The sequence below is a fragment of the Neofelis nebulosa genome, chromosome 3 (assembly GCF_028018385.1).
Source record: "Neofelis nebulosa isolate mNeoNeb1 chromosome 3, mNeoNeb1.pri, whole genome shotgun sequence".
NCBI classification, from domain to species: domain Eukaryota; kingdom Metazoa; phylum Chordata; class Mammalia; order Carnivora; family Felidae; genus Neofelis; species Neofelis nebulosa.
The window spans coordinates 43249985-43269961 of record NC_080784.1 but is presented as its reverse complement, the minus strand read 5'-3'; the positions used below and the strand labels follow the sequence as shown (position 1 = coordinate 43269961).

At 36.2% G+C, this 19977-nt stretch overlaps 1 protein-coding gene across 5 annotated transcripts in view; it reads right to left on the bottom strand.

Moving 5' to 3' along the window:
* Positions 1-19977, bottom strand: part of ZMAT4 (zinc finger matrin-type 4) — a 347808-nt gene that overhangs the window by 111839 nt on the left and 215992 nt on the right. For all 5 annotated transcript variants that reach the window (XM_058720583.1, XM_058720585.1, XM_058720587.1 and 2 more), the window contains exon 5: positions 17935-18162. In XM_058720583.1, coding sequence (XP_058576566.1) covers positions 17935-18162 — 228 coding nt within the window. The remainder of the gene's footprint in view (positions 1-17934; positions 18163-19977) is intronic.

Below are 19977 nucleotides of genomic sequence, written 5' to 3'. Positions count from 1 at the left end.
GAGAGACAGAGAGACAGAGAGAGAGAGAGACAGAACTCACAAATTACTAAAATCAGGAATGAAAGGGAGGATACCACGAATAATTTCATGGAAATAAGAAGGATTGTAAGTGAATATTATGGACAATTGTGTGACAACAAATAAGACAACCTAGTGAAATTAAATAAACTCTTAGAAAACTACAAAAACTGGTTCAAGAAAAAAACAGAATATATGAAATATACCTATATCAAGTAAAGATCAAATTAATAATCAAACTTTCCACACAAAGAAACGTTCAGGACTAGATAGCTTCAATGGTAAATTCCACTAACCATTTTAAGAATTAGCACCAATCCTTCACAAACTCTTCCTAAAAACAAAAGTGGAAAAAAAACACTTCCTAACTCACTTTATCAGATCATATTATATAAATGAGCCAAAGATAGCTCCTGTATATTAGCCCTATATTAATGTATTAGCTCAAAGCCCACCAAAACTAATATTGAATTTTTACATATCTAATTATTTTAAACAGAGCTCAAATAAGCAGATTTTAGGCACTTAGGACCTGTCTGTTTTGCACATCCCATGAAACTATACCCCAAATCTGCTAGACACAGACAAAATAAATCTTGCAGCTATAAAAGACCTAATATTAGCCATGCTGCCTTCAGAGCTCTTTGATCCAGGGACACCCTGCCAAACCGCCTAGAGATATCACTTATACCATAAGTCCCTTCTCCAAATATTTTTTCCCCTATTAGCTCCCCTCACCTTCTCTTTTTCTGGGTAGTAGTCCCTGTGCTATAACCTCTGGATGGTCTTATATTATGAGGGGCTTTCCCAGCATGCAAACCTGACAAAGCATCACCCAAATAAAACTCCCATGTGCTACTGTCACCTAGTGGTCATATCTTTTTCCCTGATCAGTCCCCAGATTCCTCAACCTCAATGTCACTACAGGCCCATACAGTACCCTCTCACACACACATACACACTCACACACATACACACACACAGACAAAATCATAACAAGAAAGCTACAACCGGTATCTCTTATAATAAAAGTCCTCAATAAAATACTTGCAGCTGAATTTAGAAAAAATAAAAAGGATTATTCACCATGACCAACTTAAAATTATACCAGGAATGCAAGGTTGGCTCAACATATAAAAATTTATGAATATAATTTATCATATAAATGGAATAAAAGGCACAAATCACATTATCATCTCAGTGCATGAATAAAAATCATTTGATAGGGCACCTGGGTAGCTCAGTTAAGCATACAATTTCAATTCAGGTCATGTTCTCGCTGTTCACAGGTACAAGCCCCACATTGGACTCTGTGCTGACAGCTCAGAGCCTGAAGGCTGCTTCAGATTCTGTGTCTCCTTCTCTCTCTACCGCTCCCCACTCACTCTGTCTCTCTGTCTCTCTGGCTCTCTTTCTCAAAAATAAATAAACATTAATTTTTTAAAAGCATTTGATAATTCCAAACAGTCTTTCATGACAAAAACATTCAACAAACTAGGAATAGAAAGGAAATTCCTCAACCTGATAAAGAGCATCCATGAAAAGACCACAACTACCATCATACTCACTAGTGAACAACTAAAATCTTTCTTCCTATGATCAGGAACAAGACAAGTATGCCCACTCTCACCACTTCTATCAACAATGCCTTGGAGGTTCTGGTCAGGGCTGTTAGTAAAGAAAATGAAATAAAAATCATCCATATTGGAAAAGAAGAGAGAACACTCTCTTTTTGCAGATGACTTGATTTTGTATATAGAAAGTCCTACGGAATACACACACACACTCACAAACTACTAGTGTTAATAAATACGTTTTACAAAGGTGTAGGATACAAGATCAACATAAAAAATTCACACAATTGTATTTCTATGCACTTGCAATGAATAATCCAAAAACAAAATTAAGAAAACAATTCCACTTATACTTGTATTAAAGATAATACAATATTAGGAATAAGCTTAACAAAATACATGCAAGACTTGTACATTGAATACTATAAATTATTATTGAAAAAAATGTTTAAAAGACCTAAATAAATGGAGAGTCATCCTGTGCTCATCGAAGACTTAATATTGTTAATATGGCAATATTACCCAAATTAATCTACAGATTCAAGACAAGCACTATCAAGTTTTAGCTGTTATTTTCAAAGAAATTAACAAAGTGACCTTAAAATTCATATGGAAATGGAAGGGACTCAGAATAGCCAAAATAAATTTTGAAAAAGAAAAATAAATTTGAAGCACTGACACTTCTTGATCTCAAAGCTTACTGCAGTGCTACAATAATCAAGATTGTGTGGTACTGGAATATAGATAGACCTATTGACCAATAGAATAGAATTGGTAGCCCAGAAATAAACTCATAAATTTATGGCCAATTGATTTTCAGCAAGGATGCCAAGACAATTCAATAAGGAAATAGTCTTTTCAACAAATGCTGCTGGTAAAACTGGATATTCATATGCAAAAGAATGAAGTTGGAATCCTACCTCAAACCATATATAAAAATTAACTCAAACTGGACCGAAGTCCTGAATGTAAATGATAGAAGAAAATTTGGTGTAAATCTTTGTGACAATTAAACAGTAGTCCTTTAGAAAGGAACAAAAATATAAACAACAACAAAAAATACATACAAATTAAACTTATTCAAAATTAAAAATATTTGTACTTCAAAGGATACTACTAAGAAACTGAAAAGATAATCCAAAAATGGAAGAAAAAAATGCATATCATATATCTGCTAAAAGTCTAGTATCCAAACCATAAAAATCTGAAGACAAAAAGACAACTCAATTAAAAACTTGACAAAGGGGGCGCCTGGGTGTCTCAGTTGGTTAAGCGTCCGACTTCAGCTTAGGTCATGATCTTGCGGTCCGTGAGTTCAAGCCCCGCATTGGGCTCTGTGCTGACAGCTCAGAGCCTGGAGCCTGTTTCGGATTCTGTGTCTCCCTCTCTCTCTGACCCTCCCCCGTTCATGCTCTGTCTCTCTCTGTCTCAAAAATAAATAAATGTTAAAAAAATTTAAAAAAAAATAAAAACTTGACAAAGGATATGCATAGAAAATACACAAACATGTATGAACATTCACAAATGTCCAATAAACACATGATAAGACACTCATGTAATTAGCCACTAGGATAGTTGGGAATTAAGAAGATAGATAATGATTAGGGTTGGCAAGTATGTAAAGAGATTGGAATACCTGTACATTGCTGATGGGAATATAAAATAGTACATTTGAAAGCAGGTTTATAGTTTCTTAAAATATTAAACATAAGAGTCATCATATACCCCAGCAATTCTAATCCAAGGGAACTGAAAACACATCTACACATCATCTTTTACATGAATGTTCAAAGTAGTATTATTCATAATAGTCAAAATGTGGAAACAACCCAAATGCCCATTAACTGATGAATGGATACACAAAGGGTGATCCACAGAATGGAATATAATTCAGCAATAAAAATGAGTGATGCGCTGGTAGAGTACATGTTACAACATGAATTAACCTTAAAAACAATATGCTAAGTGATATAAGAAGGCACATATTGTAGGATTCCATTTACATGAAATGTTGAGAACAAACAAGTTTAGAGACTTGTCTATTCATGGTTGCCAGGGTCTGTGGCAGTGGAGAATGGGGAATAACCACTGATGGTACAGGGCCTTATGGGAGTGATGAAACATTCTAAAATTGATTGTGTTCATGGTTACACAAGTTTGTGAATATACTAAAAACCACTGAACTGTATACTTTGAAATGGTGAATTATGTCTGTTTTGAATTACATCTCATTTTTTTTACAAAAGAGGCATAGGAAAGGATCATATGTATTTCAAAGAAATTAAGAGAAAAGAAAGCCTGCTATGCTAATCTACATATTTATCATGCCTGGTGATTTTCCTTCCTTCGTGAAGATCTGATTTTCCATCTGGTATTTCTGGATAGCCTGAAGAACTCTTTAGCACTTCTTGTTGTGCAGATCTGCTGGCAAAAATTCTTCAGTTTTTGTTCACTTGAAAATGTCTTTATTACACCTTTATTCTTGGAGAATATTTTCACCGGTCTACAGGTTTGTTTGTTTTTGTTTCAGTACTTTGAAGAGTTTCACTGGCTTCTGAATTTGATTTTTTTGTTTGAATGAGAAATCAGCTGTAATTCATATTGTTGATGCTTTCTTTGTAGTGTGTAATTTTTCTCCGGCTGCTTTCAAGATTTTCTCCTTATATTTTGTTTTCAGCAGTTTGACTATGATGGCATGATGATTCTAGTGTGGTTTTCTTTACATTTATCCCACCTAGGGTTCATGAGCTTCTTAAATATGTAAGTTTTTGTTTTTCACATATGTTCTACTTTTTGACATTGTCACACACTGTTATGATGGTTTTTAAAATATTTTTTCTTTTATTTTTTTAGATCAGGTAATTTCTATTGATCTAACTTTAAGTTCATTGACTCATTAATCCAATTAATTATAAACACATCCAGTGATTTTTTTTTAAATTTTGAATATTTTATTTTTCAGATCTAAAATTTTCACTTGGTTCTTTTTGTTTCTATTACTGATTAGATTTTCTGTTTCCTAACTCACTGTGAGTATATTTTATTTTATATCTTCAAGCATACCCATATCATCGCAGTATTATCTCCATTGATTGCATTTTTCTTTTGAGTATGATTTACATTTTCCTATTTTTTCATATGCATATATTAATACTATATCTGGACATTATGAAATGATTCATTGTGTAAACTCTAGATATTGTTACATTTCTTCAAAGAGTCTTATTTTTAAAGCAGGCAGTGAACTTAGCTGAACTCATACTCCTAACTCTGTCTCCTTAGTAATGTGTGTGTTGGGAGGGTACAGCAGCTAAATTTTCTTCTCAGTACTTTTAGCCTTAGCTAGGCTGTTTGTAGTCGGCATCCTGGATGTGTTGCTTAAGTATCAGATACAAGTTTAGGAAGCGTATATACTTAACTTTGAGCCATATCCTCTGTAGCTTTCTCTTTTCTTGAATTTTCCCTCAACTTCCCAGTTGTATGGCCACTTGGCACTCTTTCCTCTGTTCTTAAAGCTAGCAAGACTATGGGTTTTTATCTGAGTTTTAGCTAAATAGCTTGGTGCTGTCATGGGTCAGCCCTGAGTTTAAAAGCTATAAAAATTGGGAAAACCATTCAATGTTGTTTCCTTCTTCCAAGTATTCACTTTCCTCAAGTTTCTGCTTGTTTTTGAATATTACTCGTTGCCTTAAAGCAAACAATTTTAATGTTTTGACCAGAGTTTATAATGTTCAGTAGGGGTTAATCTGATAAGAGTTACTCCATTATTACCATAGTGGATTCCATGACTGGGTAGCAACAATGGTGAATTCCATTCACATGACAACCACACTTGGTGACAGTGAGAGACAATTATAAACAATATATATGATTAGCAATCATGTTTATATGTGTGGGTACATGTGTGTATGTGTGCATGTATGTTGCAGAGGTCAATGACCACTGATTCCACTGAAGAACTTTTATGTCTGAGAACTAAAATAGGGAACTTACAGATTTGCACTTGAAATTAAGAGAGGGCTATAGAAGAGAGACCAGATAAAGGGATGGTTAAAAAGATAAAGTTGGCATTGTCTTTGAGGATTAAGAGTAAGTCTAAGGTATGAGGAGAATAACTTCAAGTGTCTCCTCTGTTTGTTTGCTTAGGACTACAAGTCAATATTCAGTCTGTTCAGACTCAAGCTAAACAGAAATCAAAAGCTTTTTGGTATGACCAGATACCTGAATCAATTCTTACATTGTCCCTGGACTGTGGAAATCCATAGGTGGTCAAAGGAATAGAAAGGGGACAAAATAAAACTCTTTCTTATGGTCCCAAGGTAGGATCAGTTCATCATTAAAACGGGGCTTGGGCCATCTGATATAGCAAATCCTATCCTGGAGGTGAAACTATCCATACCCCTAGTAGGCAGACTCACAGGGAAGGGCTCCTCTGTGGTTCACACTGACCCAGATGGAAACTAAATAGGAGACAATGTGAGAAGAAACACTGTGGATAACCCAACCCAACACCTTCATTTTATAGAGAGGAATGTGAGGGCCAGCCAGAGAGGTATAGTGACTCATCAAGATCTATCTCACAGCTACTTGGTAACAGGACTTGGGACTCACCTCCAGGGTGTCTGACTCTGAGTCCACTGTACTGAACCTTAATGATTCACCAGGATTTTGTGAAACCATGGCTACCCCCAAAAGGGTTCATATTGAGCAATAGATGCCTCTCTTTCACATGTAAAGGCAAAGGAAATCAAGACTTATTTACAAAACAGCAGTGCTTGATAACTCATATCAAATCATTTAACAGATTTCCAGCTGGTATCTGTGAAAAGCTATGCTACCACTTCACTGGTCCATTAGCTATTTCAGTAAATGTATCATTATTTGTCATACTTTGTAAAAATAGACTCCAAATTCAAATTATTGCATATTTTTGTTCATTATTCAGGTCTAAGAACCCACTTAACTAATGTAGGCATCATACACACCTTCCAAATAAAAGATCTGTTTTGGTAAATAACGTTTTTATGGCAGCAGACCACCAGCTTCTATATTTCCAAAGAAATCTTTAGTTTTATTGCTGTATATTTTTTAGTTAAAGACGTTTTTCCAAGATTTTAGAGGAAAATTTTCCATTTCTTTCAGTAAAGACATGTAAATCATTTGGGGATTTTAAACACAATCTTTAAGTAATATTAAAATGCTTGCATTTCCTACTAGCATAAAAGTTTCCTGAAGGCAAGGACTATGCTTTCTTCAATATTGTATCTCCAGCATTGAACATGATTTCTATAACATAATAATCATCTAGTAAGTATTTGTTGAATGACTAATGGGTGAATAAAGAAAGAGATCTTTCTTACAGGTGACTCCATTATAAAAAACATCTACAGGATTGAATTTCTCCATTTTATGTAGCAGCTCTGGTCCTGGGCATACAGCCATACAAAGGTTCCAAACACAATTTATCAAGATGCCTGCTGATGCCTTCCTTACTTCAACCTCAAATATAAAATCTCCATTTTCTTGGGGAAATAGTCACAGGATATGATAATTGTCAATAGCAGAATCTCTTTGAAAAATAGATTGAAAGTATAGAATGGACTACACTTTTATCTGTTTCTTTCTTTTTCATGAACTATTAATTTACATGCAGAAGATACACCAAAACCCTTCAAATAGAAAGCTTTTTGTAATATTTCACTGGCCACAGCATTTGCCATGTTGTAGACTTCTTGAAGACAGAAGAATGTCTTCTTTCACGTTCCAGGACAATGTCACCTTTATATTCCAGTGTTTATCAAAATGTCTATCACATGATAAGTGCTCCTTAAAAATTAGTCAAAATAAGATAGTGAATAAAAACACCAATAGGTAGGTTCTACTTTGAGTAAACCTGACATTTATTTCATTTGTTTTAATATCAACTTATAACCAACTTTATAGAATCCCATCTACTGCAGAAAAATTCAGTCTATCTGTAGCACCTTTAAAATAAAAGACTTAGGACCACTTTTTTGCATGGAGTCAAAGCTATGATTTTAGAAACAAACAAAATAGTTTCCTGTTTGTTGAAGGACAGGTTTCTCCTGATTTTGCATCTTTTCACAAACATCCCTCCTTTTGTCAAATGAATGCATGCTACTAACAAAGCCCACAGCTATTAAGAGCCAGCGTAACAGATACACATCCCTAGAACCTTAGGAAAACATTGTGCTGAGCCCTCACAAAATACTACCCTAGTTTTTGAGCTTAAACTAAATAGTAGAGACCTTCAATCAATACTGAAAAAGGACCTTAAGTTACTGAGAAAGAAAAATAACTTCACATAATACTGTCAGCTTCCTCAATGTAGCCCAAATTGGCACCTATGGATCAGTCAAGTGACTTGGATTTTGGTGGGTGTGTTTTGATGTTGCTTTTGTCCTTTTCTCATTCAACATCTCACAGCCAAGGACACTGGTTCCATGCATCAAGTCTGAGGCTGTTTCTAATGTATTAGCCAACTCTGAAATTAGAAATCCAAGTTGGTACATAGTTTTCTATTTAATGAGTGTGCCCACAATGCATAAATGGAGGCGGAATGATTCCATTTTAAAAGCCAAGCTCATATTTTTTGAAACCTGTGATGATAGTCAGTGATGATAAAGAGTTAACCAAGCTTCTTTAGACAGTGTTCCATTTATTAGTTTCATTAATAACAGTAATGGGTAAGAGTCTGTCTCAGCTGAAGAAAGAATTGCCCTACAGGATGTAAATAGACTACTGTGAATGTTCGACCACATTCCTTGTTGGATTTGAGATTGAGCACAAATTTAAGTTATTACTCATATTACTCATTAAATTTATATTTTTTCCTATTAGTGTTCCCAAGGCCTTGCCAAGGTGTCTTTCAGAATTCTAATGCTCCTGCTGTCTTGAATTTTGTTGAGGGGAAGAGCATGCTGACTGCTACAGAGAGAAATATATCTTTTACTGCCCTCCTTCCCCCCCGCCCTCCAGTCCTCTCCAGGCCTTCACACAGGCCTCTGCATTAGTCCATCTGGTTTCCTGGCCTCTTGAATCTCCCCACTCCAGTCCATCACACAGTAACCCCCCTAAAGCACACATGAAACCAGCCATTTCCCTACTTAAAAGAAAAAAGAAGTTTGTGGCTATCAAAAAAAGTTCAGGTTTGCCTGACATGCAAGGCAAGGCTATTTATAATTTGGTTTTGATCTGTCTTCCCAGCTTTATCTCACTTACACTTTATACTCACTGAACTTGATTGCTAATTTTGCTCACATTTTCCCCACCTCTCCGTGCCTTTGGTCATGTTGATCTCTTGGCTATAAAGAATCTGGTCACCGATTTCCACATGCCTGATGTTAACTCCAAGTTGGAAATCATTTCTGCTTGATTTTCAAATCCCTAAGCATTGGGATGAGGTAACTCCTAAGCTCTCATTTCTTTTTCACATTTTGTGTTATATTTACTTCCATAAAGTTATTAGCTTGCTCTCCTCCCCTTCTTCAGACTCTAAACCCTTGAGATTTAGAAGATGAGTCAGACATTTCAATATTCTGGATAATTTCAGGCACAAAGCCAGCACATAATAGACATTTAGTAACTGTGAATGAATGAATGAATGAATGAATAAATGAAAATGATCTCTTCTACATCACACTATTTTCCCACTTCAATAACATGACAGGAACATGAGCCATTTAAGCAGTTTAATTATCTAACCCAAAATGTGGGCTCTGAAGATCAAAATGAATCTATATGCAACAGCTGAAGTGTCAAAACACATTAAAAATAATAATGCAAAAATAACCAGGTGTAATCTAAGCTGAGTATTTTCTTCTGGCACCTCTTCCCCTACCATTCAATTTAGAATTGTGTTCTATAATTATCATATCTGCTTAAAGGTCCTATTTTCTGCTGATTCTTAACTAGCTAAAATACATACAGTTTTCAGAGACTGAAAATATTAGTACAAGGAATGAACTAATGTTTTTGTTTGAACTTATTAAATGCAATAAAAATGCACCTCACTTAACATGGTAATTTTTTTAATCAAATACTCAGCACTGTGAAATGTTCAACCATCAATTTGAGACCCATAATTCTCATTGTACTTAGAAATTGGAAAATATGGAACATAGTCTTTAACTTGGTTAACCAGGTAAGACCATTCAAATCCCTGGATATTCATGCAGGACCTTCTATCAACAATATATTGTTTTAGATTCTGTCAGTGAGGCAAAGAATAAGACATGGACCTCCCTGCCCTCAAGAAATTTTGACAAGACCAAAACTGGGTTAAAATTATCAGGACTGATAACACCCAGTGCTCAGTGCTTGGATTCACACTTCAGAAGAAGGCTCTCACAGTATCTAGCATGTGGCATGGCAAGTTTAAGAGTAAATCACGGACAGGTCCTGTGTCTATGCCAAAGGGGCAGCTGTCAGGGGCTGTGAAGGACCAACTGTCCACCAAATTCCGCTGAACTCACATCCATTTTTTTTCTCATTTTGTTCTGTTATGCTCACTGTTAGTATTTTGTTTAATTCAAGTTAGCATAATTTCTCACAGGAGTAATTAATAGCCTTCCAATATATCTCCCCGTCTTCTGTCTAGTTCCCTTCTATTCCACCCTCCACACTGCTGTCTATAGAGACTCCTTTCAGAAATACAAATGTCCTGCCAAAAATCTTGAAATCACTCCCACAGCCTTCAGGGTTAGGTGAAAGCATTCAACTCCTACCATGATCTGACTCTCTTTCTCTAGCTACTTGTCTCATTATTCCCAAACCTGGCCTGAAGTTCCAGCCACACCATACCTCTCCTCAAAGGGACCCCACAACCTTTGCTGCCATGCTTTTTCATAGCTCTGTCCTCAGCCTGTGACTTTGTCCCCTTCAGCCACCCAAACTGAATATCTTTTAGTTGTCTTTCAAGACCCACCTTACTCTACTGATCTCAAATTCTAGTGGCTCCACTGCTCCATTCCCACTGTCACCTTCACCTCTCCTTACTTGAGCAGTCTGGCTCTTCTACTTGCCCAATTAGACAAGGCTTAATCAGTGACCAGAAGCCTCTGCTCTAAAATGAAGACATCAGTGGATACTTGTTACGTCCATCTTCTCATGAATAAATTGCCCCTCACATGGTCAAAGGCACCTAACACATTCCCATTTAACACCCCAGCTACCCTGCAGTGGCCAAAATGCTGCTCCTGAGCTTAGTTTCCTCCTCAACTCAATGACCGTTAAGACACTTCTCTTCTCCAAAGCACTCACTCACCCACAGCCATGAAAGAAACCATGAAGGGAACCCATGTCAGTTCTTCTTACCTATAAACATTAAAGGGACTCCAGGATTGTGTTTTGTTTTTGAACCCTGAAAACCATGAATGAATGATGCATCTCTTACCAGAAAGTTTGCCACCCTAAAACTCTGCTAGTAGCATGAGAAATGCCTCCTTGAACAAAGGAAATATGTAAAGGGTGTATTTGCAGGAATGACAGGAGCAACACCAGCAGGTCTTAGAGGGAAGAGAGGTGACCTAGAGTGGAAATGAACCAAGCCCTTCAGGAGAGAAAAAGTAGAGCATGTGGCTTCACAAGCAAGAGGAGCTGCAAACCCCTCTGTGCATTTAGAATAAATCAAAGCCTCTCAATGACCTATTAAGATCTGCACAGTGTGACTCTAGCTAAATCCAATCTCACTGTTTACCCTTCTTAGTAGCTTCAGGCACTCTGCCTGCCATCAGTCCTCAGATGTGCCACACCCTTTGCCCCTACACAGGGCCCTTTGCACTTGCTAGTACCTCTGCAAAGAATGAGCAGGTGCTTCATGTCTGGATCCTCCCCCTCAGTCAGGTCACAGTTCAATATGTCAGCTTCTCTGAAAGGCTGTCACTAACCATCCCATTAAAGAACCTATCTCCTGTTTCATTATTTATTATATCGCCCCACTTTTTTTCCCTTTAGCATTTGCCATAGGCTAAAAATGTTTTGCTTCTTTACTTTCTGTCTTCTTCCCAAGAAAAGGACCTTTTTCTTTCATTCACTGTAGTATCTCCAACACTCTGTGCCTGGTATTAGGTAGGAGTTCAATATTAGTAGATAAATCAAAAAATGAATAAATAAATGAGTGAATGAGTCAGAGAGGAAACCAAACAATAACATATAACAAGCTTTTTGTTCCTAAAAACTTGACCTCATCATCTGATTGGATCTTCTGTTTCTATGAACTCACGTGGGGATTGGGAGCCTACAATCAAGTTGTTAACTCCAATTAATTTGGTCCCCAAATCTTTGGAATCCCTTAGGCATATTGGATTGGCCAAGCACAAAGGGATTATGGTTGTTGGATGAAAAAAGGATTGTTTAAAACTAATATGGATATTCTCAAGCAAACCTCAGATATCTGGCCATGACACCCATCAGGCCAGACCCAGACCTTGGGCAGAGGATCACAGACAGACTATATGCTGTTGGTTTGGTTCTCATGAGGATAGGCAGAAATCTCTGTTAGATTTTAGTTTTTTTAAAAAAAAATGACAGAATGTCATAACAGAATGTGTTGCAGGTGATGCTATGTGACCCTCAAGCATTCCACCTGATCTGTTTCAGGAAGGGCTCACTCTGTGGGAAGCCAGCCACCATAACAGAAGTATGTTAAACACTGGGAAAAGACCACAAGGAGAAAAACTGAGGCCTCCTGCAAACATATGAGTGAGTCACCTTTTCTTTCTTCTTTCATTCAACTTTTTACATTTTCTGGAATCACCCAGCCAAGCCACTCCTAAAGTCCCCCCACAGAAACAGAGAGATAGAATAAAAATTTATTGCTGATTTAGGCCTTTATACTTTGAGATAATTTTTACAATGGCAATAGTTGTACTGGTTGCCTTTGAAAACTATTTATTTATTTATTTATTTATTTATTTATTTATTTACCTAGCATGCCTTTCTTTCCACTGGAACAGACTTTAGAGCAGACCCAGTACCCAAGTACCCCTGCACAGGTATCTTAGGTAACTGAAGGTAGAGGAGTGCCACTGAATGAGGTGGCTAGGCTATCTATTATCTGAGCTATGAGCAAAAGCCAAAGGAAGATTAAGTGGGACAAAATCTGAGACAGACAACCCATTATCACCCAAAAGACCACAGCAGAAGTAACTCAAAGAGTAAAAGTCTCTCACTCCAGTGGTCTGCTTATTTTGAGGTAGGTCTGCTCTTTCGGATTCACGTACTACTTTAATGCTTTGAAGTCATATATAAGCTTCTTGTATCCCTTGGAAATTAATCTCCATTCCCACTAATAAAGGCAGAAGCTGCATTATAGAGAGAGTAATAAATTCTAGTGACCTCTCTGGGAGTATGTTTTCTCTTCACAGAACTTTGCTTTCCAATACCAGGCCCCTGTGAATAGTAAATATGATTTCTTTGCCTTTCTATATTCACTCCAGCTGAGATAGTGTTCTGAATGTGGGGAAAACTCCTTTATTAAAGCTATATAAGGCATTTTGTAAGTGATTCATTCCCAGAAACCTGAGAGTTGACAGTGCCCATTCTGTACTTGAGTTCTAAGCAAGTTTTATGCATTTAAAAATAGATAAGCCCCCAAACTCAACTGTTTTTTTAAGTTAATTATTAAGAGTTCTAGTTAGTCAATGATGAGTCACTAGAAATTGGTGTGCACAGAATCGGGAGTTGTGGGTCTAGCCATAACCTAGAAGGGAAATAGTCAAGTCACTTCTCTGAACGCTGCTCTATTAAAACAATACACACACAAAAGAGTATAATTTGATGATGTTTGATGTCCTTCCCAATACTATCTGCTCATAATGCTCAGAAACATTATTAAATTTTCAAATGAGTTCCTTTGCTCTGTGTCTTCGGAGGAGAATCACACCAGATTTCTAGTTTCCTCTGAGACACTGAAATAACTGCGTTTTTCCATTCTACAACTTTTAAAAGAATAAATGATAGAGTTCTGCAAAATGTATATTCTATGTCCACCTAACTATAACTTCATAGTTTTTGCTGTCCACTATTTCCAAATAAGAAACTACCTAATATCTGTGTTTTATGCTAGCAAGAAGAATTTAAACTATAAAATCCTCTGAAGTATTTTGTGATCTTTGAATTTTATAATTTCATAATTCAGTGACTTCTTTTGTTTTTTACATTGGACTCCATATTCAGAAAAAGATGACTATTGTTCTTAAGTTAAAACTTGGAAGTAGAGACATCTGTTTTCTGAAACAAATAACTTTAAAAGTTGAGTTAGTAACCAGGTTATGCATACTAATAACCATTTAGGCCAATTCCGTTTAAAATTCTTTCTTAATGTATGAAAATAATTTTCTTTTTTAAAATTTGATTTCCTACCTGAAGCAAAGGAAGGCAAGAATTCTAACACACTTCTATAGTTTTCAATGGCTAAATAGTGTGAATACCAAAAATTAAAAAATGTGTAATTTTCTGTGCTATTAAATTATATACAAATAATGGGTGGAAAATTACGTGTAGGTTACAGGAATCAAGATCAATGCAGAAAAATCAACTACATTTTCTATATCAGTAATCAACACATAAAAATAAAATTTCAAAAAATAATTTATATTAAGTGTTAACAGAAAATACTTGAGGAAAAATTTTAAAATAATGTGCTAACCCTTTAACACTGAAAACTATAGACTTGCTGACAGAACTTGAAACAATCATAAAAAAATAGGTATAGATGTTCATGGATTGGAAGACTCAATATTGTGAAGAAATTAAACAAATATCCCCAAATTGATCTATAGATTAAATTCAGTCCCATTCAATATTCCAATAAGCTTTCTGTGTAGAAATTGAAAAGCTGATTTTGAAATTTATGTAGCAAAGCAAATGATTTAGAACAGCCAAGCAATATTGAGAAAGACAAACAAAGTTGGAAAGCTTGAATTACCTGGTTTCAAGACTTTCATAATGCTAAAAGAATCAATACAATGTGATACTGGCATAAAGAAAAACAAATCAATGGAACACAATAGCTCAGATACAAAGAGACTCACACACAATCAATAGATTTTCAATAACGGTGCCAAGATCATTTTGTGAGGAAAAGAAGATATAGTATATACCTGCATTTCACGGTATATTTTATATAAATACTGTGTATATATAAAATATACTGTGAAATTTTTAAAAATTAGAAGAAAAAAATCATAAATAATTTCTTGTAAAATTTATTCAGTCAGGATGCTTTTAGAAGTAAAAGTGATTATTGGGGTGTCTGGGTAGCTCAGTTGGTTAAGATCTGACTCTTGATTTAGGTTCAGGTCACAACCTTGCAGTTCTTGAGTTCAAGCCCCGCATTGGTCTCTGTGCTGACAGTGTGGAGACTGCTTGTGATTCTCACTCTCTCTCTCTCTCTCTCTCTCTCTCTCTCTCCCTCTCTTTTTTTCTCTCTCTCCACCCCTCCCCTGCTCTCTTGCATTCTCTTTCACAAAAAAAATTAAAAACCCATTTTAAAAAAGAAGTAAAAATGATTAAGAATGTAGGCTTTTAGGTGATTTTTTTAAGTTTTTGCTACCTCTATTTATTCAGCAATGATTGAGAACCTACTAAGTGTCTGTCATCATTCCAGGCATTTTGAACACATCACTGAGCAAAACAGACATAAATGCCTGCTTTCAAGTTGCTAACAATCTATGGGAGTAGGGAGGAAGACAGAAAATCAGGAAAACCCTAATAAATAAGTCAATGTTTTAGTGTTTTAAAAACTGAGAAGTTCTATGAAAGAGAGAAAGCTTGAAACACTGCCATATTGTGCGCTAGCTGTATCACACCACTTTTAAAAAAGCTATGGGTATACCTATATTTACTAATTAGTAGCTTTGTCCTTAGTAACTGATTGATAGTGCATTGCCAGTATTCCAGAAATAGGGGTTTGGAGTGTGTGCATGTGTGCATGCATGTGTTTGAAAGTGATGGTTTTGCGTGTATACATGAGTGTGTATATATGTATGTATATAGTATGTACTTGTGTGCATACATGTGTATCTAGAAGAAACTGCTTATTGTCAAAAGAAAATCAATGACCCAAAAGAAAAAGACACTGAGAAGTAGCATCGTGTAACAGCTAAGTTTCAAACATTGGAATCAAACAGAATTTGGTTGAATTCCAGCCCTGCATTTTGCTAATAATGTACCTTGAGGATGTCTCCCAGCCTGAATTTCATTGGACTCTTGTGGTAACTGAGAATAATAAAATGTGCCTCCAGGAAAAAAAAAAAAAAAAAAAAAAAGAAAGTGATGGTTTATCATCAATGCTTTATTCTTCAAGCTTTTGCAATATTTAACGTCTGAATAAACATATATCAAGATGTCACCTGGGGTGGGTGGAAAGGTTCGTTTCAAGGACACTGTATTCAAAGCTAATCTCCTCTCATGTGCTACTGAGTCATAGTCACAGTGAGTTATCAAGTCAAAGAGCAGCCCTTTTTGTCTTCTGTATAAAAGACAAGCTGCTCAAATGTTACAGAATTCAGACGCCCAAGTCATTAAGATGTGGTTGTACATAAAAGATGCAGCACTGATAATTCAAAATAGACAAGAAGAATGTGCTCTAGAAATAATTCTTCTACAAGTCATAATATCTGGCACAAAACATAAATAAAGCCCTATTTTTCTCCTTCAGTGCCCTGCTGTGAAGGAGTCACTGAGCCAACTTGTTATCTGCCAGTAACAGTGAGTTTCGGGAAGGCCTTCAGCTATGAAGAGACTCTGTATGTTTTTAACAAGACATAGACTGAGGATACAAGAAATCCCCCCCAAAAAGGCAATAGCACACCAACAATTTAAAAGCCTCTGAGATGAAATTATCCAACATTCTGAAACACGAAGCCCCATGTTGTTTTTCTATAGCTAAAAACACACCCCACATAAAGTGTTTTTCATGTTTGTTCTTGTTTGCCATTCTTAATTACATATCTTGGAAAAATCCATCTCTAATCAAGCTCTATAGATGTACTAATGGACCTCCAATCCTAAGTCTATACAGCATTAGAGGATCCTTCCATGATGACGTGTTTATTTGCCAGCTACAGCTTATGTTTTCCTGTCTCTTTGCCTATACATATAGGTATCTGCTCACATGGAAAGCCTGCTGCAATTCTACCCATATTTCCACTTCCCACTCAAATCCCTTTCCTGGGTGAAGTCTTCCTCAACCAACAAAATCAGAAGTGACCCGCCCTCAGCCCTCTTTATGCTCACACAGCGTGATCTTCAGTCCCACTACTTATCTGCTCTGGAATTGTACCAGGGCATTTCCTGACTACAGTGATCTCTCTTGGAGGCTCATAGCCCAGTTAGGGAGAGAACTGTAGGTTCCACACAAAGAACCCAGATTAAATGCAGATTGCATTCTCAAAATTCTCAAAATTGAACTGCAAATTTTGTTTTTAGAGCTATTAGGAACAATGATTCTTGGCCAGCCCATCAATGTTCACCTAACCCATATAGCACTTGGAGTACAGTATTAATAGCACCCTTTGCAAAATTATTTTTCTGAGAAAATGTATTGTCTCAGAAAAAAGTATTGTATGTGATTCTGTCCTACCTCTACACTGCCAACATCAATTGATCAAAAATGTTTAGGTGATCAAAAATGCTTAAATAGTTGTTGATGATATGCTATTAAGTGCCATGAATTGTTAACTGTCTTCCTAAAGAACCTGCAGGAATGATCCTCATCCTGTGGTTCCCAAGTCTCCACTCAGCAGCTTCTGTGAAACCCTATGTGAATTTCAAATGTTGCATATTTTCCATCACTTGAGAAAACATCTGCCAAAGTGCAGTGGGGAAGCTGGGTATTGGCCATATGGTGGCACGTAGAACTGTCTTACCTCAGCCTCCTAGATATTTCTATTAAAGGAACTTGGGCTTATTTTAAGCTATGAAATAGAGTCAACAGGTTGCTTTGTTTGGGTTGGATTCATAAAACACAATAGTTAATAAGATAATGTTATTTGGTCTTTTTAGCGTCTTCTCTCATACGGCTCATCTACAAAAGCAGTCATTAGCAAAGAGAGTTAAAGATAAAGCAGAAGAAGAAAATCTGCTTCATATATGGTTGGCTTCAATCTGAAAAACAGTCAATAAAAATATGGAAATAACAAAGACTTTGAAACGAAAGAGATTACAAAAGTTAAGCTAGTTTTCTACTCATTTCCTTTGCCTTCTATTCCTTTTAGATGAGCCTAGATTTTTCCTTAGAAATCAATGCAATTTGTGAAAACACAATCTTTCTCTGAAAGCCCAGTTCTGTGGCAGAAGTTGAAGGAGTTTCTCTTACCTCTTAGTTCCCCCATATCCAGAGTTGTCCCAAGCTGTTCTAATAGAGCAACTCTTGCTGCATTCTTTTTGTGTTTCTTGCCATCATAATGTTGCTGGGCCATCAGAGGATTGTTAAACCAGGCTGCACAGAGCCCACAGTATCTGTCTGAATCTCTTCTTTGATAGGGAGATGTGACCACTGGAGCAGTGTCCACCCTCGGAGGCTTCAGTGAGTTCAGGGGTGTTGCTGTGAAGGAAAACAACCAGAGGGACACACAGGCCCGGTTAGTCCATTACTGAGTACGAGTACCCATGTCTTCAATATCTGAAGGGGGAAGGGTCTCATGTTCATTCTAGAGCTCGAATTCCAGAGTTGACTGAAAGCAGGAAAATGATCTTTGCCAGCCTTCATTTTTGAAGCTGGGATATAACCGAAAATTCCTAATTTATTGAGATCAGATTTCTCACGTTGTTATGCTTAAATCTGACCGTTCAGAAGACATCCCTTATGAAGAAATAAAGATGTTCAAAAACAAACTCTTGGAGGTAAGGGAGGGATCCATTAAATCGAAGCCAAAACTTGGAGGAAACGTTGAACAGTTATGGCTTCAAAGATTTTGAATGAATGAATTTGACATGTGTGCTATAACTAGAAATAACCAATACATAAAGGACTTGCCCAAGTGATAGAAGTAGATCTTTTCAGTTACAAGGACTGTACCAATTGACAAAATCGTGCTCATTTTATTGTCAGTTTCTTCTGTTTACTGTGATGGGTTATTTTCAATCCATACCTGCTAAAATTGATGTTGAAAGTATAATATTGTTTTAAAAGACCAAAAGACAAACACTATAGAGCAGATGTTGCTTTATCTAAACTGAAAAGGCATAATATCACTTGAGATTGCACAGCCCTAGCTATTAACTTAACACATTCCATTGTGAGCCTTCAGTTATTTTTGGTCCAGAAATAAAAAAAAAAAAAGAACCTAACTTGGAGTTTACCAACAGAAAGTAAAAATAACTTTCTTCTGTACTACAACATACAATGTGCTTTCATCCTCCCAATAGCTATGACTTGAATTACTATCTCATTTCTCACCTGATGGACCTCGCACAAGCCACATGATTCACTGACAGTGACATTTCTAGTTATGGGGAAGGCAAGACTCCAGATCAAATCCTTAATTTCCAAGGCCAATGTTCCTCACAATACCTCTAAAGACTCTTTTTATACTTCTTAATAAGCAATTTTATAATAAGCAAATTTAGATACTTTTCTAGACCTCAGTCATCTTTGTTTTACATAGGATTTAATTTAAATTTGGAAAAAGGTTCTAATCCAAATATTTTACAGAAGAAAAAGAAATTTAAATTCTCATATACCCCATTAGTCATAATGCAATATAGCAGTACCTTCTGTTCATTCTTTGCTCCTGTAATATAGAGTAGACTTGGAAAAACCAAGAACATTAGGGCCATTCCAAAGAAAAGCTAAAATCTGGAACCTCAATAGTAAGTAATACTTAATCAGCTCCCCAACCTTTCAAATCAGTTTCGTGTGGGCTTTTTTTTTCAGATTAAATAACAAACATGCAAATAAATACTTGCTAAATAACATTTTGATTCAAGGAATGACTGTATTGTGGAAAAATCTTGAAAAAGTCTTTTCTTCTCAACCCAGAGATTTCACCAGATGGGGAAGTTTTAGCTAGCTTGGATGAAACTTAATGGTATTATTTCTATAGGGACTTAGAGAAATAGGATGTCTCTTAAAGGCCTCATTACCAGATCAGTCATATATCACCATGTGAAAATAAAGCTGAAAAGTGGGCCATACCACACCAGCTGTTACCCAGTATCATTCTGTTGTGACTTAGAAATGCTAATAAAAGCTACAAATACTCAGTTGACCTGTATGTAAAAGGACTTCTACACACTTTTCAGAAGGAAATTGGATCTTGCTTCCAAAGTTTCCTGCAACCCTATCAATTTCTGAGGATTTATAGCTATCTATTTTTTTTTTATGGCAAGGAAAACATATCAAATGCTTGCGATCAGA